Source organism: Plectropomus leopardus, chromosome 5 (genome assembly GCF_026936395.1).
Source record: "Plectropomus leopardus strain MGB_pleo_1.0 chromosome 5, ASM2693639v1, whole genome shotgun sequence".
NCBI classification, from domain to species: Eukaryota; Metazoa; Chordata; class Actinopteri; order Perciformes; family Serranidae; genus Plectropomus; species Plectropomus leopardus.
Genome location: NC_142180.1, coordinates 822,306 through 849,283, shown reverse-complemented (window position 1 = coordinate 849,283; position 26,978 = coordinate 822,306). Strand labels below are relative to the sequence as shown.

At 41.9% G+C, this 26,978-nt stretch overlaps 1 protein-coding gene across 7 annotated transcripts in view; it reads right to left on the bottom strand.

The window, feature by feature from the left end:
• szt2 (SZT2 subunit of KICSTOR complex) overlaps positions 1–26,978 on the bottom strand; it is a 191,834-nt gene that overhangs the window by 133,003 nt on the left and 31,853 nt on the right. For all 7 annotated transcript variants that reach the window (XM_088077346.1, XM_088077350.1, XM_088077348.1 and 4 more), the window contains exons 12-26: positions 25,208–25,353; positions 24,852–25,004; positions 24,475–24,589; positions 23,743–23,948; positions 22,727–22,963; positions 22,426–22,504; positions 22,208–22,296; positions 20,963–21,131; positions 20,622–20,739; positions 19,718–19,831; positions 15,250–15,453; positions 14,994–15,091; positions 13,266–13,404; positions 12,841–13,164; positions 12,465–12,672 (exon numbers count right to left, since the gene is read on the bottom strand). In XM_088077346.1, the coding sequence (XP_087933472.1) occupies positions 12,465–12,672; positions 12,841–13,164; positions 13,266–13,404; positions 14,994–15,091; positions 15,250–15,453; positions 19,718–19,831; positions 20,622–20,739; positions 20,963–21,131; positions 22,208–22,296; positions 22,426–22,504; positions 22,727–22,963; positions 23,743–23,948; positions 24,475–24,589; positions 24,852–25,004; positions 25,208–25,353 (2,399 nt within the window). The remainder of the gene's footprint in view (positions 1–12,464; positions 12,673–12,840; positions 13,165–13,265; positions 13,405–14,993; positions 15,092–15,249; positions 15,454–19,717; positions 19,832–20,621; positions 20,740–20,962; positions 21,132–22,207; positions 22,297–22,425; positions 22,505–22,726; positions 22,964–23,742; positions 23,949–24,474; positions 24,590–24,851; positions 25,005–25,207; positions 25,354–26,978) is intronic.

The window sequence follows — 26,978 nt, the reverse complement described above, 5'->3', positions numbered from 1 at the left end:
CAGAATGATGATGCCGGGTTAAAAACCTTGGGAACAAACGCAGAGTTAGGTTTTAATAAAACCTTTGAATCACCCATGGAAAACTGCATACATGACGGGTTTACCGACAATGCATGAATGTCACTCATACACTTAGCAGAGGCCAGCACGAGTAATAAACCCATTTTAAAGGAGAGCATCTTTAGGTCTACCTGCTGCAATGGCTCGAAAGGCGGGCATGACAACGCATCCAGCACCATGGATAGATCCCACGGGGCTGTTAGGCTCCTGGCCAAAGGCGCCGTGCTCCTTTCATAAAAAAATAAGGGAATGTTGACCTGCTGTTTTATCCCCAAAGCCTACCTAGCATGCTAATGTAGCGGTACTCTGTACACTTGACAGTAGAGAAATCTAGACCCTTGTCCAGCAGCTCCTGTAGAAATGTCAAAATGACAGACACAGGGCTCTGGAAAGCCATAACGTCAGCCCTTACGCACCACTCCTCAAACACATGCCATTGGCCATCATATCCGCAACCCGAAGAGGAGGCTCTAGCACTCTGAATAGTGGTAGTTGGTGGTAGTTAGATTTAGCCTCTCAAGGGCCAAGACCGTAGAGCCATGCGCTCTAGATGAGGTTGGAAGATCTCCCCGTCCGCTTGCGTCAGGAGATCTTTGCGTAACGGCAGAGGCAATGGTTGGCCACACAGCAGCTGAAATATCTCCACCAGCCAGTGTTCCCCTGGCCATCGGGGAGCTATCAGAATTAGCAAAAGACCCCTCTCTCGCACCCTGGAGAGAGTAGGAGTGATCAGCTCTAATGGGGAAAAAGCATACAGCAGGACATGTGGCCACTCGTGCGCCAGAGCATCCACCCCGATTGGGGCGCTGTGATTGGTCAGGGAATAAAACAGAGGACACTGAATGTTCTCCTCTTATGGAAAGAGGTCTATCTCCGCCCGACCATATCTGTCCCATAATCTGGCCATCACTTCGCTGTGGAGTTTCCAGTGTTTGTAGCGAGGACTGCCACTGGAAAGCAAGTCCGTCCGCCCCCGGTTCAAAAGGACCAGCATGTGTGTGGCTCTCAGCAATTACAGGCAAGAGCTGCTCCACACAATGAGTCTGTGTGCCATCTTGTTCAGATGACGTGAGCACAGCCCCCTTGTCTGTTAATAAATGCCACCACAGTGGTGTTAAAAACATGCTGTCCCCAAGAAATGAGCAGGGGGAGGAAATAGGGAGACTGACGTTGGGCATTGTACTGTTTTTGCCCTCCCTCTTGTCTACCATCTGATTTAAAGACTTATTTGCAGAGATCTACAAACTTTTGATTTATATGTAATTATATGTAATTGTCTTTTGTTAAAGGGGGTAGCACAGAGTTTAGTGGTACAGGATTTGTTTGGGTTGTTTTTTGGGTTGGGTTTTTCTGGTTGAAGGGGTCTAACAGGGTTGTGCATCTTAAGTACATAGTTGAGTGGCTGCCTCTCATGGGTATGTTTAATGTTTGGTCATGACTGCTAAATTTGACAATCTCCACACATCTCCACTTGGAATGTGAAGGGCCTAGGCCGGGCATTCAATTAAGAGAAGAAAGATATTTGAAATTCTGAAATACTAACAATTTGATGTGGTGTTTCTACAAGGGACACATATCTCTCCTGAAGAATCAGAAAAATAGTGTAGAGATTGGGTGAGCCATGTTTGTGGGATCTAGTCAAGGCTGTGGGGTTTTAACACGTATTCAAAAAAAATACACAAAAAGACATAAAGAGACATAAAAGACATAAAAAGACACAATGTGAAGAATTCTTATAATAGTGGCAGAAATACAAGGCCATAATATTGTTTTGACAAATATTTACGCTCCAAATGGAGATGAGCTGCAATTTTTTGCTAATTTAGAAGCAAAAATGCAGCAGGCTGGAGATTATAATGCTATTATTGGAGGAGATTTTAATTTGGTAATGGACCCCATCCTAGATCGTAGCAGTGCTATCCTAATTAGGATGTCTTTGAGTAACATATAGGTGTGGAGGATGTTAAATCCAACAGGGAGGGATTATACTTTTTTCTTGACTCCACACACAACTTTTATAGTGATACATTTTTTTCTCGACTCCAAAAGCCTTTTGCTGTCAGTAATTTCCTGCTCTACTGGGTGCATTTAATTTAATGTAGTTTTAACTATGAAATCAAATTAAAATATATATTGCTTTAAATGAGCCTACAGCGCCCTCTGCAGGGATTGCCTGGGAAGCCATGAAAGCGGTACTAAGAGGCTTTGTTATTCAATGTGCTTCGCATAAGAAAAAGAGAAGTGCTGCAAAATTGGTTGAAATCAAAGAAAGAGTTAAGAAAATTGAGACTAAATTCAAAAGGAACTTTAGTGTTGAGGATCTTAGGGCATTAACACAACTGAAATGTGATCACAACTGCATTCTAACAGAAAGTTGAGTTCTCGCTCTTCAGAATGAGAGAAAATAATACAAATCAGGGAATAAAGCAGGTAAACTTTTGGCAAAAGGCTTAAAACAGAGGGAACAATAATCTATCATCTCTGCCATCAGATCACACAAAGAAGAATTTAAAGCCAAATCTGTTGATATAAATAATATCTTTAGAGAGTTTTATGTGAATTTATATGCAGCAGACTATCAACACAGTGTGGAGCATATGGAAATATTTTTCCAAGGATTGGATCTCCCCAGATTGTCTGGATCACAAAAGACAGACCTCGAATGTCCGATAACCAGTGAAGAAATAATTGGTGTTAAAGGGTGTTAAAGGACTACCACATGGAAAAGCCCTGGGGCCAGATGGCTTTCATCTGAATTTTATAAATGCTATGCCTCTTAACTAACACCGCTACTATTCAGTATGCACAATGAGGCATTTGACAGTGGGGAGCTACCAGCTATTTTATCACAGGCCTTGATTACATTTGATTACAAGAACTATCGCCCCATTTCCCTTATCCCATTAGATACTAAAATTTTGTCTGAAGTTCTGGCAAATAGACTTGAGAAGGTTATGACCTCTCTAGTGCTCTCTAGTTGGTTTTATTTATAAACGTAGCTCACCAGATAACATTAGACGTGTTATTAATATTATGTGGGCAGTCTCCTATTCCAACTCTCCAACTGCTGCTGGTTCACTTGATGTTGAAAAGGCATTTGACAGGGTGGAATGGAGATTTTTGTTTAGGACTTTAGAGATTTTTGGCTTTGGAGAAATTTTTATTAAGTGGGTGAGTCTATAATATAACCAGCCAGAAGCAGCAGTACAAACTAATGGGTACATTTCCTCTTATTTTGAATTGGGGAGAGGTGCACTACCAGGGTCACAACTTAGCCCTCTGTTATTCTGCCTGGTGATGGAACCTCTAGCAGCTGCCATCAGGGCGGATGATAATTTCCCTGGAGTGACTTATAATGGTACCATCCACAAATTGTTGATGTACGCGGATGACACCCTTTTACTGGTTTTGGACCCTGTGGTATCAATACCCCCACTGTTGAACACAATGAACACCTTTTCAAAGTTCTGAGGTTATAGGGTTTATTAGGATAAATCAGAAGCTCTACCCTTAACCAAGCCCTGCCCAACTGCACTCTTCCAGGCAAGTGGTTTTAGATGACCCAAGCAGGGGCTGAAATATCTGGGTATCCTCTTCCCCCCTGAATTGTATGATATTATTAGAGTGAACTTTGACCCCTTAATACAGAGACTGAATGTTGATGTTAAACGGTGATCTGCACTGTATTTGTCTTTATGGGGGAAAGCTAACGTAATGAAAATGAATTGTGTTCCTAGGATTAATTATTTGCTTCACTCGCTTCCATTAGACATTCCAGAAAGCTACTTTTCTACTAGATAGATAGACTACTAGATTTGACAGGTTATTCAAAGAATTTTTCTGGAATGGAATTTTTCTCTCTCTGTCTCTTTCTCTCTCGCTCTCTCTGTGTCTCTCTCTCAATTTTTCAATTCAATTTCAATTCAGTTTGCCTTATCAGCATGAATGTTTGTAAAACAATATTGCCAAAGCCTCAGATACAATTTAAAAACACACAAAAAAAGTGACCACATAAATTACCAAAGCCAGTTAGTCAGGGTAGTTTAGGGTTCCCAAATTTGGTCTACTACTACTAGGAATTTAGTCTGAGGCATTTGGCGCACTGCCTCCCGAGAGAGCCCCCCCATGGTACATCACAGAGCAGTCTGTGTCTGCTCCGCTTCCTTTGGGTCACTGCTTGTCCACTGCTCCATCAAAACATATGAAGGCTCACCCAATTGTATCTCATCTTCAGAAGGTATGGCGGAGCTGGGCTGATAGAGTTTGATCCCTATTTAAACAAGGCCTCTAGTATTTGGGTAAATCTTAAATTGAATATTGATTAAAAAAAAAACATTTATTTGGAAGGAATGGGTAGAAAGAGGTATCTTGAGGTTAGAAAATCTATATTGGAACAACACATTTACATCATCTGATGACCTAAAAGAACACTATGGCTTACCTAAAGATACCTTCAACTACACCATGCTTTGCAAAAGAGTTGTGGGTCAAGTTTGCATTCGCCATGATCAGCAGATAAGCTGGATAAAATACTTCAGATACTGGGTGGACGTCATGAAGCAGCTAAATACTATAGGATGTTGGTGAAATACGGAGGATATGGAGGTGAGTTGGCCCTTAGACTCGCCTGGGAAAAGGATCTGGGGGTGACGTGTGATGAACAGGAATGGGCTAAGATCTGTGGCAAGGGACCTAAGTGTGAGACTTATTCAATTTAAAATTCTTCACCGATTTTATTGGACCCCATGCAGGCTTTTCAGGCTAGGCTTAAAAGTCCCAGGTAATTATTGGAAGTGTGATATAGATGCAGTACACTGGTGCATTCACTATGACCTCTTCTTGAGGTTTCTTCCTTTTTTTCTCCTGTTACAAGGGTTCTTTTTCAGGTGTTTTTCCTTGGGTGATGTCAGGGTCTAAGGGCAGAGGGATGTCGTACACTGTAAAGCCCTCTGAGGCAAACCATGTTTTGTGATAATGGGCTCTATAAATAAAATTGACTTGACTTGATTTGATGGGCATGTCCTTCATGTCCTTAATCAATATTGGATGAAGATCTATTGTTACATTGTCAATGTTGTAAAAAGGCAATATGAGTTCTGCCCTAAGCTATACATATTAGGAGATTGTTAAGTGCTGTCTGGTTATCCATAACCACTTAAAACACTGGATACAGACTGTTATCATGATTGGCCAAAAAATCATCCTCAGGAACTGGAAGAAACCCGGAGAACCTCCGGCCCAGGAGTGGGTGACGTTGTTGGGCAAGGTAGCTGCATATGAAAGGATGTCATATAGGATGCAGGACAGAATGGGAAAATATTGTCTAAAGTGGAACATGTACATCGACTCAATCTATGTGAAAGTGTGAAGAACAAGTGGATGCATATTGTTTGTGTTGAACAGGGACAACATATGGGCTGTGATTCTAGTATTTGTTTTTATTGCTGGCATCTTTAACTCTCCCAGGAGATGTTTTCCTTTTTCTACAGAATGGTTTTTATTCATGTTGCTTCTCCAGTTATTCCTATTTTTGCTAATGTGTTGGTGAGCTTGGTTTTACGTCGTCTTTTCAACCATGAGAGGTAGACCGCTCCATAAGTAGAATGCCCCTTCCTGTTATGGAGGGTGGGGGGAGGGGTTTGCTTTCTGGTCTTTTGTCACAATTTATATTGTAAACACAATTTCATTTGTGTATTAAAAAAAATTGCAAGTCATAAAAAAAAAAAAAAACAAGAAAAGGCAAGAAATGTTTGAGCGCTAGTGAGACAGCCTTGAGTTCCAGGCAGTTTATGTGAACAAACTGCATCTGTGAACTCCATGAGCTATTCACTGTCCTGCCTTCGTGCGTGGCACCCCAGCACCCGAGAGAGGCGTCTGCTTTAATAACTTTCCTCACCAGGATCGTTCCCCTGGTAACGCCTGCAGTCAGAAATGCTGTACGTCTCCAAGGGCGCAGAGCGAGGACGCATGCCAAGGTTAATAAAACCTGGCGCTGACCATGGAATGTGGGGTTCAATCTGAGCAACGCCACCCACCGCTGAAACGGCCTCATGTTCAAGCGGCCGTACAGAATGACTGCCAGCGCTGATGCCATCAGCCCCAGAAGGCCCAGCAGCCTAAGACACATTCTGAACTTTAACATCGCCCCCCTGTGAAAAAGTACCAGACAAGCCTGGAAGGCTCTCACCCTTTCTGCTGACAGACACGCTTTGTACGTGATTGAATTTAGGGACATGCCTATGAAAATTTTGAGTCGGAATCAAAACACTCTTTTCCCAGTTTATCGTGAAGCCAGCTGTGAAATGAGCAGTCCAGTGTGCGCCTGGAGTCGCTCGGGCGACTGCGCTTCTAACAGCCAGTTGTCTATGTATGTTCCCAGCGCATCCCCTCTTCCCTGAGGGGCGCAATGGCTGCCTCGGTGCATTTCACAAACATGCGTGGGCTCAGTAAATGACCAAACGGGAGTTCCAGATACTCGTATGTTACACCCCTGAAGGCAAACCGGAGGTATTGTCTGTGAGGTGGATAAATAGGAATGTGAAAATAAGCGTCCTTCAGGTCTATGGATATAAACCAATCGCCTGAATGCACAAAATGTATCAGAGCCGCGTGTCAGCATTCTGAACGTGTACTTTTTCATGTATCTGTTCAGAGCACTGACGTCTAAAATTGGCCGTAGACCCCCACCCTTTTTCGGAACCAGAAAAAACCTTGAATAGAAACCGCATTGGCTCTGCTCTGGCAGTACCATTCGAATTGCAGAGTTATGATTTCCTCTCGCAGAATGTGAGCTTTTTCCCTGAGCCCGCGACTGCGCTATCCCGTTAAAACAGAGTGGAGTGGATGCACACTGGAGTCTGTAGCCCCTGGTTACGTTCGGAACTACATTGACTGATCCTAAGGTGATTAATCAAACATTCTGTAACTTCTACAGACAGCTGTATACACACAATAAATCTTCAGTATCAGACAGGGAGAATTTTCTTGAGAAACTGAATTTGACTACATTATCAACAGAGGAAGCATCTATATTAGGTGCTCTTCTATCACTTGAGGAACTTAAACAAGCACTAGGGAAAATGAATAAGAGTAAATCACCTGGAATTGATGGTTTCCATCCAGAGGTATATTTAAAATTTTGGAGCCTTTTGGGTCCACCAATGTTGGATATGTTTACAGCAGCTATTCAGAAAGGATCTTGAAAGAGATGTAGATACAGCACTAATAACACATCTGTTAAAAAAGGACAGGGATCCAGCTAACTGTGCTTACTATCATCCACTCTCTTTGCTAAATGCAGATATCAGATTGTTCTGAAAGATGCTTGCATGTCAGCTGGAGAAAATATTTGCCCAAACTGATTCATCCAGACCAATGTAGATTTGTAAAAAGCGCCTATCAGCTGATAATTTACGTCGTCTATTCATATTCTTGATGCTTCCAATGATCTGACATCATCTGCAATATTGTCAGTCGATGCTGAAAAGGCCTTCAACCGCCTTGAGTGGCCTTTCTAATGGTCGGTATTGAGTCATATGGGTTTGGGGTCTAACTTTATTGACATGGTAAAAACTATCTATTTGAACCCCTCAGCCAGTGTTGTCACATGTAATGTATGTTCCTCAACCTTTGAAATAAGTCAGAGTAGTCATCAAGGAAACCTGATCTCCTCAATGTTATTTATCTTATCATTAGAGCCTTTGGCACAATCAATTAGGTTATCAAGTATTACACCAATAAAAATTAAATCGCAGCAATATTACATATCCTTTTTTGCTGCTGATGTTCGCCTTTTTTATCTGATATAAAGAAATCTCTAACATGCATCCTTAATATTTTTGAGCAGTTATAAAGTAAATTGGGCTAAGTCTTTTCTTACTACCTTTGAATTCCATAAGCAAAGCAGAATGTGCAAGTCTTGAAATTCCGGTTGTTTCTCACTTTAAATATTTAGGAATAAATGTACATGCTTCGTTAGAAAAAATACAACAGAACTCTTAATATGATTAAACTTGATTTGGAAAGGTGGTATAACTTACCTATTTTCTTATCAGAATCTCAATTATTGAAATATATGTGCTTCCTAGAAAAAACTTCTGCAACTATAAGTTACCTCTTTCACTTCCTCCTAGATATTGGGAAAAAATACATAGTATCATTATTACATTTCTATGGAAAGGCAGATGACCAAAAATAAAACTGGTCCCCTTACAAAGAAGGAAGGAGTTTGGTAGATTATCAATACGTAATTTTAAGTTTTATTTCCAGGCACTTACACTTCGTCCATTGATAAACTGGTAACAGGAAATACCTCAACTCCATGGCTTAATATTTAGAGAGTTTCGGTTGAACTGATTTACTTGAATCATATTTTATTTACAGGCCTCTCGCTTAGAAAATGCAGACTGAAGTACAGTCAAATAATAGCCTATGCAATTCAAAATTTCCGAAAAATTGAGTATTTAAGTATTTAACTGGAAGTCACAATGGCATGTCAATACAGCAATATTTTATAATAATCTATTTAAGTCTGGAGGACAATATTTTACCTCACCACAATGGTACAATGCTGGTATACATAACTTAGGAGAAATTATAAATGACTCAGGTTTAAGAAGCTTTCAGAACTTAAAGGAAACATACAACTTGTCATCCAACTCCTTCTTTCTATATCTGCAGTTACATTCTGCCATACGGGCTGCAAATATTGTAAGTGACAGACAACTTATTATTCATCCAATAGTAAACCTAATTAAGAAATTATTAGAATTACCTACAGGACAGGTCTCAGTAATCTATAGAGCTTTGTTAGAACACACACAACCTCCGATTGGTATATTAATGAGTTGGAATAAAATCTGCTTTGAATCATCAATAGATTGGACTAGAGTTTGGAGAAATGTATCCTGTTCTTCACAAAGCTTAAATCATAAATTAACAAATCTCAATTTTATATACCAAACATATTTGACCCCATAGCGACAATATATAATAAATATTTCTACTTCTCCAAATTGTACCCTGTGTGATTTAAATCAGTTTGGGACTTTCTTGCATATCATGTGGGACTGTCCATTAGTTAACATTTTTTGGGAACAAATTACAAATCGTCTATGTCGAACTTCGGGTGTAAAAACTGTTCTCCAGCATGTCTGCTGCTCAATGATGATTCAAAACAGACCTTTAACTGTACTCAAAGGCTACTATGGTTATCTGCATGCACTGCTGCTAAAAAGATGTTGCGATCCAGTGGCAACTACCACACAATCTTTCCGTTCAACAGTGGATTTATTTTTTAATTGAGATTTTATCTCTGGAGCTCTCTGTTGCTAGGATGAATGGTGCAGGACATGTTATGCTTGAGGCAAGGGAGGAGTCACTCAACTTAGCTAGAAATATGATATGAATTTGTATTCATACTCCTTTGTTAAACCTATTAATTTATTTATTTTATAGTGCATATGTAGGAAACTTTGTATATGTGTAATGGAAGTTGGAGAAAGACCCATGGGAAAGGGTTTTTTTTTTCCTTCTTGTATCTGTTGTGGTTTCTGTCAGTAGTAGTAAAGCTGTATAATATTTATTTTGTTTACATTTGATTACATTTGTCAAGGGAATGTAAAACATGTCTCTCATTTGTTAATATTGATATTTATATCTGTTATATTGACAGTGCTCATCGTTTGACTATACCTGCAAGTTGTTTTGAAAATAAACTAAACAATTGGTCTCAAGATCTTGTGATAACATACACAGCACTGCACGACCTTAGCCCCAGTTACATTACTGATCTCCTTGTTACTTATTCTACTTCTTGATCACTCTGATCCTAAAAAGCTGGCCTCTTATCCATCCCCTGCTTCAACTGGATAACTAAACGTGATTCTCTGGAACAATCTTCCACCTTCCATCAGATCTGCAGAGTATTTTGACTGTTTTAAGCATACACTAAAAATAATAATATTCAAGTCTTCCTATAAAGCAACTCCATGTGATATGTTTTTATTTTGGTCTTGTCTGTCCCTCATTGTACTGTGTTCCATACTGCAATTTACTGAAACTTGATTAATCCTTTTACTTACTTATTCTAAGTGTGTGTACATGTGTTGTGTAAAGCGCTTTCTAAGTGCATGTTTTAAAACGTGCTATATAAATAAAGCTTTACTTACTTATTCTTATAGTGGATGATGAGGACATCTCTTAATGAGAAGATAATCAAATGCCTACCCAAAACTGAAACTTCTTTTGGAGATTCCTTAGATGACCCTCGGGGTCAGCTAATGGACCTAACTGCCTTGTTGAACTTATGACTCTTGTAAGCAGAACTAAATTACAACAGATTTAACTGCCCTACCAACATTTTGAGTTAACTTACAACTCATTTGGGGCAAGGCGCTGTCAACTGAGCTCCTGCAAAGACTCAAGGAGATACAGGAGATCTCTACATTACAGAAACCGGCAACCACACGAGCGTAACCGAGCTGCCCGTCCAGTGTCCTCACAAAGGCCGCACAGCAACTTTCCAGAGTGAACCTTTTCCCTGGCATCGAGACTTCTGAGGAAAGTGAAACGATCTTTCCTGTGCTTTTATGGGGTTGATGCTCTTAAATGATAATGACACATAGGAAGTGTTAGACCTAGGTTGGGATCTCCCATTAATACAATTATGGGTTATTCTCTGATCAGGCCTCTTCTTTATCTTTTCCTTCAATGTTTTATGGGATAGGTTTCCTCTCTGCTGATGATCGATGCTTGACATTGACTTTTCTTTAATCTTAACTTTTCATCTGCTTGATCATCGTGCACTATTTCAGTGCACCTGATCAAGTACAGATGTCACACCTAATTCTGTTCCTCACGGGTCTTCATCCCCTCATTTTGGTTGTTGCTTCATTTCTGAGTTTGTTGTTCATTTAGTCATTTTATTCACTTTGTGTCTTTGCTGTATTCACTGTTCCATCATTTATCCATACTTATTCTTAAACTCATTCATTTGTAGTCTTTTAGGAGTACTTTTGCTGTGTAGTGAGTAGTTTAATAAAACTGTCATTTATAAAGACTTGATCTTGTGATTGTGTGTGTATAATATCAGGCCCCTGTACACCTGGAAAAAGAACTCTGTAGCAAACTTCAAATAAGATTAATTTTTATGGTAAAATGGTCTATCAACCTTTCTATTGTATTGGGTGGTGCTCCGAGGTTTTTAAACTCTAATTTTTAATGTAAACTTATTGTTCCTGATAGCCGAAGTTGAGTCCCATTACTCCACTTCATCTTAATACCAATTCATGTTTCTGGGTCATAATTTTGCATTATGAGTCGTACTTACAATGATTTATTAATTAATTAATAATTTTAATAAATTGCTAATTAATTAATACATCCCCTATTTATACCGCTACATTCTCTAAAGACACAGAGGGATTCTGCTGACTCAGTTGAGTTCAGAAACTCTTTCCACCACTGAGGAAAGCACAGGAAAAACTTGGGATTGAGATCTCCTTCCTTCTTGGGACAGTTTCTGAATTCATTTTCCGGAATATTTCACATATCATAATACACATGGGCATTAGGCAAGATTCAAATACAATATCATAATAACAGAGTTCTATACCATCAAATCCTAATTCTCACACACACACAAATGAAGTGAAGATTGTGAGCTAGTTCAGGTACTCAAATCCAATCTGCTACACTCACGACATACCACTCTGACTGCCACACATATCGAACACACACAGATCATCGCGGTGGTGGAGTTAAGCTGCCGGAGCTCTGGTTTATCTGCTGCCCTGCCTGCTGCCACACTGCTCACCCAAAGCTATGCTGACATTTGCTGCTCCTGCTATTCAAACAGCATTTCAAAGCCCATCTCTACTGCAGCATCCACCTGTAAGCTCTGAGTCTTTCTTTCTTTCTTTCTTTCAGTACAAGGGAAGTTAGTATCAAAAACTAGACTAAATATTGTCCATTCACAGATTATCTGCTCCACACAACTTGACTGTCACTGTGGTGCCAGATCTCAGAAATGACCTTGGTGAGTACAATATTGTTAGTACTGATAAGAACGATTGCCCAAACTACAAATTATTACTTATTAAATTAAAGATATAGGAAGCTTGCAATAATTCAAAATTCTCACTGCAAAGATAAATAATGTTTTCTACCTCACTTGTAATTTAGGAATTAGCTGACAGCCCGCACACATCTGAGCAAGCTGCTGGACCCTGAAATGTTTGACCTGAGCTGATCACGGGACAGGCCCACTTTATGACAGACATGATGTCTGAAGAGTGAATAAGCTCACATACGATCAGATTGGTCTAGTCTGTAGTCTGTAATTCATTAAAAACCTTTTCAGATGCTACCAGTTATGTTTGGAGCCTGTGTTTGTCTTTCAGTACCTGAAGAAGATATCCTTGGGCTGGCGGCTGGAGTTGGAATGTACCAGCTGCTCCTTGAGTTGCTCCAGAGAGCAGTTGTAGACATAGACTGGACACTTTAATTGACTGTTGTCACTGGCACTCTGCTGGGAGACCTGCCTGATGAAGCTGATGTGTAAATCTGCCTTCTGTGGTTCAGAGAATTGGACTCCTTCTTTTTCTCCCACATCTGGAAAGTTAAAAAGCGTAAATATTCATGTAATATACTTGTGTTAACATGTAAGATATCAGTGTGCTAACAATTAGTGTGTGGTGTTGCTTAACTTTGATCTTTGAACATTTTTGACTAGACATCACATGTTTTGCCTACAACTCTGGATAAGAGCGTTAAACTGACCTGAGCCTGAGGTCCCAGTCTCTGTCTCTGACACTCTGCTGTCCCAGCTGTGCTGGTCCAGAGTCAGGGAATCAGTCGCTCCAGTGTGGTCCTCGGACTGTGGTGAGAGCATAGGGGACCTGGTGGTGAAGTGTCCGCTGCTGGAGCTCCTCCGCAATTTACTGGCCAGACTGAGGCCTGACTCAGACCTCTCCAGCCCACTGATGGAGCCAGACAGGGAGTCAGCCTGTGATTTGTTGCTGGGAGTCAGAGTGTCATCCTCCTGCGTGCTAACATTGCTCTGAGGCTCTGTGTCCAGCCCTGACGCCATCAACATGAGAACATCTGCAAAAAAAACAAATCACCCACATTTAACTGTTTTTTATCATGAAGAATGCGGTGAAAACCTGAGAACCACGGGATACTAAACCAAATCCAAGATGGACCTGTGAAGGAAGCAGGTAGGAAGGTGAGGAGAATCTGCTGGGAGCTGATGTACTTGGCATAGCACCTCCACTGTGGCATGGAGCTGCTCCTCTCCCCTAGCGAGGGTTCTTCATCCACAAGGTCGGCATTACTGAAACTCTACAAAGACAGAGAGGAAACACATGTTTACAGTATTACTGCACTGCAAGGATGCATTACAGAAGAACTTTTACACACAGCTCCTGCCACAGCTCCCGCTGCAGATTTTCAATGGAAACATCTTTAGATGTTATTATTTTAGCATGTGAAGCTCAAGATTATCCACCATAAATTATCCAATCAAGGTCAGGCACTGTTTATACAGAAACCACTGACAGAACCAGATGGAGCCACAGAAACATTTGAAACAGACTTACATTAGAGATGGGCCTCTATTTCTTATTCCCCTTATTCTGTTGGAAAATTTGATTATACATTGTATATGTGTATATATATCATGTCATGATGCCATGGGCACTAACACCCCCAATACCATCAAAGATGCTTTGAACTTTGAGTTGGCAACAATCTGAATGTTCCTTTTCCTCTTTAGCCAAGAAGACACAGCATCCATGATTTCCAAAAAGAATCTGAAATGTGGATTCGTCAGACCACAGCAAACTTTTCCACTTTATGTCAGTCCATCTCAGATGAGCTCAGGTCCAAGGAAGTCGGCCGTGTTTCTGGATGTTGTTGTTGATGTTGCTGGCTTTCACTTTCAAGTCAATTTTATTTATAAAGCCCATTATCACAAAACACAGTTTGCCTCAGAGGGCTTTACAGCATTCAGCATAAGTCTGTCCTTAGACCCTCACATCGCCTAAGGAAAAACTCCCCCAAAAAAACCCTGTAACGGGGGGAAAAAAAGGAAGAAACCTCGGGAAGAGCAACTTAGGAGGGATCCCTCTTCCAGGACGGACAGACGTGCAATAAATGTCGTAAATAACAATTAAAATACAATAATGACAAAAGAGAAAGAGATAGAGAGGGGGAGAGATGCACAGCAATAATGGTAAAAATAGCATGTCATATTGCAATAGTGATAGGTGTAAAATTACTAAATGCACTCTAAGCATGGTAGAGTCTGAACTTGGATTTGTAGATGCAGCGAAGAACTATGTTTATTGACTATGATGTTTCAAAGTGCTCATGTAGTAATATCCTTTATACTATCATGTTGGTTTTTTATGCAGTGCAGCCTGAGGAGTCAATAGTCATAGGCCAATCAATGTTGGTTTACATGCAGAGAGCCTCTGAGTCTGCGTTGAGAAACTCACTAAACACTAAACTGTTGGAATGTTTGCTCCTTTCAGACCCAACCATGATATCATAATCTGTTACCAGTGGAGTCTTCCTAATAGACGTTTTTTGAGCATTCAACAACTTTCCCAGTCTTTAGTTGCCCCTTTGTCAACTTTTTGAACATATTGCAGCAGGCATTAAATTCAGAATTAGTATATATTTATAAAAAAAAAAAAAGTATTTCAGTTGTACTATCATATATCTTGTAGTCTTATTGTTTTCAGATGAATACAGGTAGAAAAGAACTCGAAAATCATTGCATTCTGTATTTTACCTTTTACAGTGTCCCAACTTTCTTGGAGCTGGGATTGTACTATATACAGCATAAAGTCTTGAAACATGTATGACTGACTTGTGAGTATGACTTAAGCACTAGGATATGCAAGTTTTCTAATGGATGAGATTACCTGTAAAGTGCTGGTAGATCCCATCACCTCTTTGCTGCTTCCAGTGGTATGGAAGGACGTCATGGTGTCCTGTCTGTCTGGAGGCTTTACACACTCCTCTGACATAACGCACAACAGAAAAGCAGAAACTGTGATACATACAGGAAGCCCTTCCTGTATAAAATTGGACATCAGATACAACATGTAATCACACTTTTACAAAGTCACATAAATTGCTTGAACAACAGCTGAGATAAGATGTATAGACATGACTGACCTTTAATCACAGGTAAGGTGAAAGGAGCAACGTGACCGTCTCGATCTCGCTCTATGATATGGTGCATGAAGGTTGCGTGGTCGCTGTCAGCTAAGGGAATCTCTCGGTCACTGAGCTCGTGCTCCAGGCTGCTGTGGAAGAGACTGAGCAGCAGCTCATTGGGCAGACAGGGTGAGCTGTGCATCTGCTCGTCACTCTCCGCTGCTACAGACAGAAAAGGTGAAGACACACATTACAACAAGAAACACTTCCTGTTTCTTAGAAGAGTAAATGGGTGGCTGTGGCTCAGAGGTAGAGCGGATTGTCCTCTAATCGGAAGGTCAACTGTTCAATCCCCGGCTCCTTCGGGCAACAGATCGAGGTATCCTTGGGCAAGATACTGAACCCCAAATTGCTCCCGATTGCCGTGTCATCGGAGTGTGAGCGCGTGTGAATGGTTACTGAATAGCAGGTGGCACCCTGTGTGGTAGCCTCGGCCACCAGTGTGAGTGTGTCTGTAAATAGGTGAATTTTAAAATTTAGTGTGAAAGCACTTTGGGTGGTCAATAAGACCAGAAAAGCACTATCCAAGTACAATCCATTTAAATAAACTTCTACTGAGAAGTTTGTATTTCTATATGTATATCTGCAAGAGTCAGTTGGAGGGATGTAATCTCACCCCCCTTGTTAGCAAAATGACAAAATGTGTCCGCCTTTTTAACTGGCCACCCCTTTCCATCCCCCAGATACATGCCCAGACCCTGTTGTATTCAGACCCAGAACTGCAACTGATAAATTACTGAAAATTAATAAATTCATTAAAAATTCATACATTTGACAAAGCATTTCTAATTTAACCAGCGCAGACTTTGATGCACTGTTTCATAGACAAGACACTCACAAACCGATTGCATGAGTAAAATTATTTCACATGATGCTACTCAGCCAAACAAATCTACACATTACATTGAGTGAGAAATGCACAGGAGAGAGAGCAGATGAGAAACAACTCTGATATATATCTATATATATATATATATATATATATATATATATATATATATATATATATACATATATATACCTGTTGCAGCAGGTCAGACTCGGTTCTCTAGTGATTTTTTATTGTCTTGCGCTGAATTCTTTGTATTGCTGCAGCGTTTTAGTTGAGATATTTAGCGGTGGAGTTAGTCGTTTCTATAGGGACTTTTGTTTTGTTAACTATGCTCACATACACAGGAGGAATCTCTCCACTACAAACATGGAGCCGGACTCCCTCTGCACGCATCCCTGAGGAGATACGGAGAGGGACGCGCCGGGGGAACAAAGCCGGCGCTAAAGTCAGAGAGGATGGAGAGGGACAGGATATTTAAACCTTTTCTTCCATCGATCATTATGGGGAACGTGAGGTCACTCGCCAACAAGACGGAAGAACGGACGGCGTTAGTAAACAGCTAGCGTGTCTTCAGGGAGTGCAGCTTTCTTTGCTCCACGCTTTGTTTCACGCTGGTCAAATCGGACAGGGGGGATAAGAAGAGAGGAGGGGGTCTTGCTGTCTTTATTAACTCTAAATGGTGTAATTCCGGACATGTAACTGTGAAGGAGAGTGTCTGTACCGCTGATGTGAAAATTAAAGCGGTGGGTTTGCGCCATGGATCTATGGTTTGCGCCCGTATTATTTACCGCGTGAGTTTTCACATGCCATTGCTTTTGCGGTTTACGTCCCACCATCAGCCAGGGCGTGTGACGTCATCCACGGTGTGATCGCGGGACTCCGAACACAGCATCCCAGCGCCCTCATACTGATCAGTGGCGATTTTAATCATGTCTCTCTCTATCTCCTGTCCTGACAAACTTTACACAGTATGTGGACTGTGCAAAGAGAGGGAATAAAATCCCGGACCTCCTGTATGTCACCGTGAAGGGAGCATGCAGCTCTTCTTCTCTCCCTCCTCTGGGGGAATCAGACCATAACCTGGTTCACCTGGATACCACCTACAGGCCACTGGTGGAACAGCAGGCGGCCAGCATAAGGACTGTAAAGGTTTGGTCTATTGGAACTTTTTAAAGGGGACTAGGGTGATGACATTGAAGGTCTCTCTCACTGCATCACAGACTACATATGTTTCTGAGGACAACACTGTCCCAACAAAAAAGGTTCGCTGCTTCCCCAACAATAAACCCTGGATAAATAAGGACATTAAAGGCCTTCTCAGCATGAAGAAGAGGGCCTTCATGGCTAAGGACCAGGATGAGCTCAGGGCTGTCTAGAAGGAGCTAAAGAGGAAGCTGAGGGAGGCCAAGAACTTGCCAGCAGCTCCAACAGACAACTAGAAGACACTCTCTTCAGACTCCGCACCAACAAAGCAAGTGGGCTGGATAACATCAGCCCCAAGGTCCTCAGGGTGTGTGCCAGGCAGCTTGCAGGAGTCTTTCAGCACCTCTTTAACCTCTCCCTGAGGTTGATGATGGTGCCCAACCTGTGGAAGACCTGCATCGTCCGGATACCGAAGAAAGGACGTCCCAGCGCTCTCAATGACTACAGACCTTTGGCACTCACGTCACATGTCATGAAGACATTTGAGAGGCTGGTTCTTCAGCACCTGAGGACTCTGCTCACGCTCCGCTCAAGCACTGTGAGAGTCATGTTCTTTGACTTCTGCAGTGCCTTTAACATCATCCAGCCCTGCCTCCTGGGGGACAAGCTGCTGGAGATGCAATTGCACCCCAACACCACAGCCTGTATCCTGGACTACCTCACAGCCTGACCGCAGTACGTCAGGGTGGACGGCTGTGTCTCTGAGGTTGTAACAAGCAACACCAGAGTAGCCCAAGGAACTGTTCTGGCGCCTTTCCTCTTCACCTCTTCACCTCAGACTTCTGATTCAACTCTGGTTCATGCCACCTTCAAAAGTTTTTCAATGACTCCTCCATTGTTGGATGTATCAGCGACGGCGACGGGGGAGGTACAGAGGACTGATTGAGAGCTTCATCACATGGTGCATCAGCAACCACCTGAAGCTCAACATCAGCAAGACCAAGAAGGTGGTGGTGGACTACCGGAGGAACAAGGGGGCCCCCTGGCCCCGCCATCATCCAGGGGGAGGAAATGGAAAGGGTGGACTCGTACAGGTACCTTGGGGTCCACATTAACAATAAACTGGTCTGGTCTCACATCACGGACTCTTCAGGAAGGGACAGAGCAGGCTGTTTTTCCTGAGGAGACTCAGATCGTTTGGTGTCTGCAGCAAACTCCTGAGGATCTTCTACCAGTCTGTGGTAGCCAGCACACTCTTCTTTGCTGTGGTGTGCTGGTGGGGTGGCAACAAGGCTGGTGAGGTCAGCAGGATCAATAAACTGGTTAAGAATGCCCGATCTGTGGTAGGATTTCATCTGGACAATATGGAGACTGTGGCTGAGAGGAACATGGACAAAATCCAGGCAATCCTGGAAAATCCCTCTCACCCTCTCCATGACGAGCTGTGGCAGATGGGCAGCGCATTCAGCCAGCGCTTTGTGCCCACCGCCATCAGACTGTATAACAGCAGCGGAGGCCACACGCTGTGACTGCACTGATACTCCCCTCAATCCACAATCCAAACATTGTCAATATAGACTCTGACACTTATTTTCTACAGTGTATTATTAACATGACATAACATGACATGTACTTCTGCACTTTAATGTTTACTTTGACATTCTTCTAATACCACATCTATCCATCTTCTTCAACTACATTGCACCTTGTATCATAGTATACCTCGGTCTACTACTGCACACTATTTCATAATAAAGAATTTGCACTGCTCACTGTACCGTCTACACAACTACTGCTACCATTCACAGTGTCACCTTGTCACTTTAACTTCCATCTACTGCACTGTACCTCTATTTTTTATTCTATGTATTCTTGTACAGTTTGTTTGTACATTACATTGATCTTTTATTTATTTTATGTTATTCTATTTAAACTTTCATGCATGCAACTTTTACCCTTGTACTGACGGTCTTGCTTGTCCATGCAGTCGGACTGTAACTGGAGCTCATCTTTGCCACTTTTTTCTTGATATTTTTTATGAAATTAACATTTAAAAGCATCCACCAGCCAGTTAGCAGAGACAACAGGAAACTAATTTACAAAGTAGTCTGAAGATTTCCTTATCCTGAAGAGTGACTCGAAGTCGTATGTTATCATCTTTGCCCAATATTAGCCACAATTACCATAGCTGATATTTGAAAATATACTTAAATAGCCTAAGCAGGAACCGACAGAAGTCGGGAGAGGTCAGCACCATAGCCTGTTCATTAATCCCACAGGCAGTTCAAAACCAGTATGTGTCATATGTTAGTAGGCTGTTAGTCAGTTTTTAGTCAATTATCTAACTTGTGTTAATATCCAGTAATTGAGTGCCATATAAAAGAGTCAAATCAAATCATTCTCATTGCTGAGAAGCGTAAACTGTGCTGATGCACAGCATGAGTATGGTACCTGCACTGAATGTGAGGAAGAAGATCTCCACCTGCTGGCATTTGGGGAGCAGCTGAATGAGGTCAAACTGGAAAGGAACCATGTGAATGCTGTCTTCAGAGGGCGGGGCTTCTCCTGCGCACACGCACACACGCACGCACGCGCGCGTGCACACACACACACACACACACACACACACACACACACACACACACACACACACACACACACACAGGAAATCGATCCTTCAATATACAAAGGCTTTGCCTTTTTAGAAGACCAATACACAGACTTCACATTACATCTGACAGAGCCAGTAGCTTCAGGGGACACGTACACAAATATCTTGGTACACTGGCAGAAAATTAACTAATCCACTTAGTTCTAATTGCTTCCATTCAGTGTTTTTGTTTTTTTTAAACCTGCACAGACACTTCACATTGAAAGTATCTAAGAGGCTCAAAGGCCATATTCATAAGAAGACAAGAAGCATGGAAAAAGTGACTACAATAGATTTTTGCTTTAGGTATTTGCTACAGAGCAGCAATACTGCTGTAATGTACATTATGGTTTATTTATCACATGAAATATTCTATTAATGCTGTAAAGATCAGGATAGCACTTTGATTATAATTTTTATTATTGCCACACAGACATTTCAGGTCAGATGCCCTCTTTCAGTGTGTAAATAGGCACTGTCACAAAGGAACCCTACAGGAGGGGTTCATTGTAAGTCACAACATCAAAGCATACACAGTGCATTCCAGCAGAGGGAGACATTCAATGTTGGTTTTCAGCGCTGCCCCTTAACGTACAGACTTTTCTCTGGATGTTTTGAATCTTATTATAATATGGATTGTAGACAGTGAAATCACTAAATTCTTTGCAGCTGTACAAGAGCTGAGAGAGCAGAGTGTATTATTACCTCTCACATCCTTGAGTACAGCTGGCAGTGAGCAGACCTGGTCCTTATTCTGACACAGTTGACTCAGATACTCAAAGGTCATCATGGTGGACATACAGGCCAGGTCCCTTGGATAGATCTATAACCACAGAGCAGGTCACTATTAAACATAACCTGATTAACTTCAAATAACCAAAAAGACAGATGATCTGTAGTGTTGTAAACTGAGCTCTTTGCCTACACACAGATTTAGACCATCACCTCCAGGTCACAGGTCCCACCCTTAACTCTGTCAGTGTGAATGAGTTTGTGGGTAGACTATCACTCTGGGGCTAGCTGCTGGATAAATTAGCTATACACACTGCTTGAGGGATCTCCTGGTACTTGAGGCCCTGAAAGTGGCGATGCTGGTCCATGCAGTTCATGACTATGCCGCTCTGTGGTTCTACCCAGCACTCCGTCACCAGGTTCAGCTCTGTGTCCACGTCTACAGCCTCCACCTCTGTGTCATTGTCATCATCAGTGGAGAAGCTGGAGTCCCATAAAAAAACAAAAGACAACAGGTTAACAGATGTACTTGGTGCCAGCAGTCATGAAGGAAAGTTTAATGTGAATGCCAAGGTATGCAGATCAGACTTAAAGAGGAACTGAACCCCACTTTTGGCCTGAGTGCTTCCTCCCTGGAATGTGAGGGGGGCTAAGACACACCCAGTCACCCGATCACACCGCCTCTAGATGCACAGTGATAAGAGTTGACTAAAATGTTATGAATTTTCTTCGACTTTTCTTAGTCCTATTTTGTCTCAAAACTAATCAAGCATAGCTGCCAAAATGAACAGTGGATGGTAGCTAGAAAGCACCTCCCTGGCAGACACTGCAGCGGCTGGTGCCACACCTCTGATTCCTGCTGAGGTCTGTCCTCACTGGTGTTCAGAACTGTGTGGGTCGAGTTCAGAAGGGGGAAGTCCAAAACATAGGATAACTTTTAGGATTTTTTTAATGTAATGTGAGAATGTACATTTTCCTTCTCTCATTTGTGAATTGAATCTATGACCACTAAAGCTGGGTATCATTTAGAAAATAACAATACCAGTACCAATATCAGAACCTTTACAGTGATAACTATAATAAAGAAGTGCCTCCTTCAACACCCAAAAATTTAAATGGATGGTCACTTACTATAGATATACTTTTATACATTTTGTACGCTAAACTGTCGACACACTGTGCTCCACTTCCCCACACTGTACAGGTTGTAGCCACTGCTTTGGTAGTGTCCACCACAAAACATACTATAAGGAGGGATTTCGCATTTTTGGAATATACAGTAACACCAGCCATCACTTGTTTGCTATGGCCAAGGTTAAAAAAAATAAAAATGTATGACACTCATGTTATGAAGCGATCAACTAAGAATGTGCAGTTGCACATATCTGATTGGCCAGTACAGTGAGTTGCTAGATGATGTTGCCTTCCTTTGTTTTTTCTCTTGCACAGCCCTTCAGTGTTAGCACCCCAGTCTAATAAATAAGGTGCTTCATCTTTATGTTAGTTTGACCAGTCATTAAAATCAGGTGTTCTACACAGGTGATTACTGCCAGTCTTACCTGTCCTTGGTAGATGTGGAGTGAGGTGGAAACAGGATGTATTGAACGATACAGGAGTGACTCTCTCTGTGTGTGTCCCCTGACATGCCCTAAAAATAAAATACAGTCAGTGAAATTAAATGAGGTATATGATGTGCATACAAATTATAGCTGAAGGTACACCCATCTCCATGGTGCAAATGGAAAACCTGAGCATTCAGTGTTGGAAGAGAGTTTACCTTCATGGGCAGCTCGATCACCATGTTAACAATGCCCTCTCCACTGGCAGCAAAGTGAAAGCCTTCTGATATGCGGATCCTTCACAGACATCAGAAGAGATTTAAGCCTACACGTCACAAAGCAACTTATCTAACATGAAACCTGCTCCTCTGTGTGGTATTTTTGGCTCCAATCTAAACCTGCTACTACAACTGCTGTTTTCTGATATCTATCAGTAAATTTGTTCATTTTCTGAACAAATTTGAATATACTTATGTAGTATGGGCACAACAAAAACCCAGCTGAAGTGTATGAACTCACTCAGAGAGCATGGACAGGATGTGAGCAACGGCCTGCATGGCCACAGCTGGTCCTTGGCTGCTGTGCACGGCCCACACCCAGCGCTGGTGCAGGAAGTACCGGGACAGGGAGGCCAGGGTGGACGAGGCCATTCGGTTGGCTGCCATGCTGAGGGGGACTGAACTGTTTGAGGGCTGAGGAAAGTTCTCCATGTTGAAAATGAAAGGAGTTCTGAAGTCCAACGGGAGCTTCTCGTACCTGCAAAGCATCTGTGGTTTATTCATTCACGTGTCAAGCAGAGAGACACTGTGGGTCAAATTATTGCTAATCACAGCCAGCTGTAACCATAACTTTTCACTGAGGAACAATTCAAGCAAAAATCAGTGTGCATTGTAGTCCAAAAAAGGTTCATCTAGTCTCCTCTGAAACATATTAATTCTTTTCTTATCAACAGACTAGTAAAGTGTTGTTTTTTGTTTTTACTCAAAAATGTTTCAACTGCTGTCTTCCTCAAAAGAGTCACATGATCTTGTGACATGCCCTGTCAGCTGTTTTATACAGGTTTACCCCCTGTTGTCCAAAAGTTTCTTGAGGACAGCATCCTGCGTGTGGGATGACTTTGGCCAAAGTCATCCAGACAGAGAGCAACAAGCACCACCGTTGGACCAGGAGGCCACTGATCTGAAAACAGGCCCTAAGTACAGTAAACAAGGACAAGGGGGCATACATATTGTCCCACACCTGGGATGCTGTCCTCAAGAAACTGTCGGAAAACAGGTGATGTGGTCGTCCTGTTAAACCTGACAGGACACGTCACAACAACATCATGTTGTCAAAGTTATTATTATTTTTATAATTTTTATATTATTTTTACAACTTCTGAGGATGACAGCAGGAAGACAGCAGTCGATATATGTCAAGGCAAAAAAAAAAAAAAAACACCTTATGAGTCTGCGAATAAGAAAAGAACTGACACTGCAGATTGTGTCTTCTTTGTCTTTCCTTGGTCACACGATGTGCTGCTGTGGAACTCTGACCTTATGAGCAGCTTCTCCAGAGGCTTGTAGAGCACTACCACACAGGGTCTGTCTGACAGAGCAGGTTTGGGAGCAGGGATAGAGGGGGATTTGGATGGTGAAGGATGGCCAACAACCTTCCTCTTGGTCTTGGGTGTGGCCTCTTTGCTCTGAACACGATGAGGGAAGCGAAGTTTGAGGATCTGCTCTCGCAGCTCATCTACAATCTGATAGAAAACACAGATGTCAAGACAGATGACCACACACAGTCTTTACAGATGTGGCCAACATGCTAACCAACAGTCCTCATGTCCACTGCTGAGTTATTGTCCACACTTATGTTTAAAGCACTGTTTGAAATATGCACTAAATAAGACAATAAGCTGACTTTGAGGCACACTAAATACAAACAAAATGTAACATGAAATCCAATACATTGCCAACACAAACACCTCTCTGACACAGTGGGCACCAAACTCTGACAACATCATGTTTATAAAGACGGGATCGCCTGTAGTAGAGTGAGTCAAACATGTCCCGCATCTGCCTGTTAAGGAGCTGAAATTACCAAGTTAATGCGGGTGTTGCAATCCCATCAATGCTGATTGGAGCTGGAGGTGATAAAAACCTGTATCTACTGCAGAGTCATTTGACCCGCGTGTGAATGTTGATTGTGCGCATTCTCATTGCATTAAAAAGCCAGATGTTAGTAGATGATAGCAGGTTTTTTTGTGCAGTGGGAATGAGGCTTACCTTGTTTCTAACATGTGCTGGTGTCCCAATAGGGAAGCCTAGACGGAGAACCATGCAGGGAGTCTTGGAGATGAGACGGACCAGGTAGAAGGAGGTGGGGGGCTGGTCCAACGAGCTATGGAGACAATTTTGTTCAGGAACAGAAATATTTTTGGTGTAACATGGACCGCTCATTTTGAGGAATAAAAAGGACATTAAGCAGTGTTACCCATTGCTTTAGTTTGCAACATGTTGGCCTGAGCCTTTTTGTGGGCATTAGCTGGGAGCACTTTGACAAAATCATCAACAAAACAAAACAACAGTGTCCCACAGTCCTTGAGCCCATGTGGTATTTCCACCTGCAGATAAAAGTCAGCTTTCAGCCTCTGTGGTCTCACCTGTAGATGAGTTTCACGTACGAGTATCCCTCCACCAATACAAAGCTGCTCCAGTCCCTCAGCAGTGACGTGAGGGCAGAGTGGGAGATCCGACACTGAATGGTGCTGTAGCGCCCGTTGTTTCCAGCTGTGTGCAGGTGTTTGGGGACAGGCCTGCAAGGACAAAATGATTCATGTCACAAAGCACTGACCAGAATAAACAGTAAAACATACAGCAGATAATGAGGCTGTCTTTGACCTCTATCTTCAGGCAGGCCTCTGATATCTGCTCCAGTTGACACCAGCAAGGCTGTGACCTGTGGTCCCTGCTGTGCTAATCATCTTATAGGAGTAAAACACAATGATATGTTTCTTACATGTCATGTTCAAGGATGATAGCAATGCGGTGCATGTGCAGCCATCTCTGCCAGAAGTTGGCGTCCATGGAGAGGATGGGCTTCCAATAGGAAGCAAACTGGGACTGAGAGGAGTCTTTGGATCCGCTGTGCTGCAAGGACAGGACCTGAGAGAACAAGAGATCATTTAGTCCAGACATCACTAACTGGCGGAGCCCGGCCCGGATCTGGACCGAAATGTCTTCCTATCTCGAACAGTGGCCACGTTGTAATAAAATGTTAGAATGAGAACAATTACCTTTACGGAGTAGGGCTGGGCAATTGATCAAAAAATAATGTGAACCAACATTCAGAACCTCTAACCCACGTAATCTTACCTATGTCGATTATTTTAGTTGTTTAAAAATTCTGTTAACCCTTTCCCCACCAGGGCTGCCAACTCCCATGCATCTGGCATATGTCTCACGCTTTTGGGCTTGGTGTCACGCTCTGCAACAGCAGTGACAGCAATGTGCAAGTGTTGAACAATCACGTAATGCAGTGATGGACTGACTGTAGAATACAGCTGAGTATTTGACAACTGTGTCGTATGTGCTTCCACAGCATTTCATTATCACGGATCAAACAGCTGATGGTCCAACAGCAGCGTAGTGAGCAAGACAAACAGAGTGGAGCTTCTCACCACAGCACCAAAGTGTCTGAAACAGCCACATTTTCAAAGGTGGAAAGTGACTTCTTAAGACTTCTACAAACTACATTGTGTTAGTTTAAGGTTTAATCAGACTTTGGATGGAATTATTTAGAAACACCAGGACACGTTGCTCCATGTCTCATCTCGTTATTAATACCAAGGGGCAGGTGTAATGTTTTGGGGGCCTGGGGCCACAGGCACATTACCTTATTTTCACACTTTCTCTAACTGGGAATGTTGGCAGCCTGTTGGCAGCTAGAGGAGAAGTAGGCCTACTCAAAAGGTTGTTTTTTTTTTCCCCAAGCAAAATGATTAATAGCACAGATGTTTCACAGAAGATTCACAGAAGTTCAAGTCAGAGTCCTGCAGTCAGGAGAGGTTGGCCTATTATCAGCACAATGTGCTTAAATTAATCTGAAGTTTGTTTAAAATAGAGCTATTTTTCTATAATGCTGAAAAGTTTAATAAATAATAATAAATCATGTTTATTACACTCCAAAACACCATGGTCAAATGAAACTGTGTCAATGCACTATGAGGGCAAAAAACAAACCACAAAAAAAGAAAAAGCAAAAAGCAAAATAATTGTTCATTAATCGTAATCAAGTTAAAAAATGTTCAATTAATCATTATATTGATTTTAGATATGAGGTTCAGACCTTTGCTGGGAGGAAATTTTAGAAACTGGATCCCTTTGAATTTCTGTTGAATACCCTGATCCAATGAAACAGAACCAAATGAAAACAGACAGGAAGGCACAATGATGATTGGTCCAACTTCATCACCGTTAACAAGGCAAGGCAGGTTCGAAGCAGATAACATGTAGTGGCAATAATTCTTTTATTTACTGTCATTAGAGCTTTTGGTGCTTAAAAGACAAAGATGGTGTTTGTTTTTAGCAACTTTCTTATGCTAAACCAATCCCAAAATAGATCAAAAGAGATGATGATTTTCAGATTTCCTCTGTGTGGCTCTCAGGCACACGCCTAATTTTTCTACTGAAGATGTAAAGCTTTACAAACAGCTAGCTTCGTGTTTGAAAGGGCTCAGATATTTATTAGTTTAATATTTAATAACCAACAGTGTATGTGTTCAGGGTAA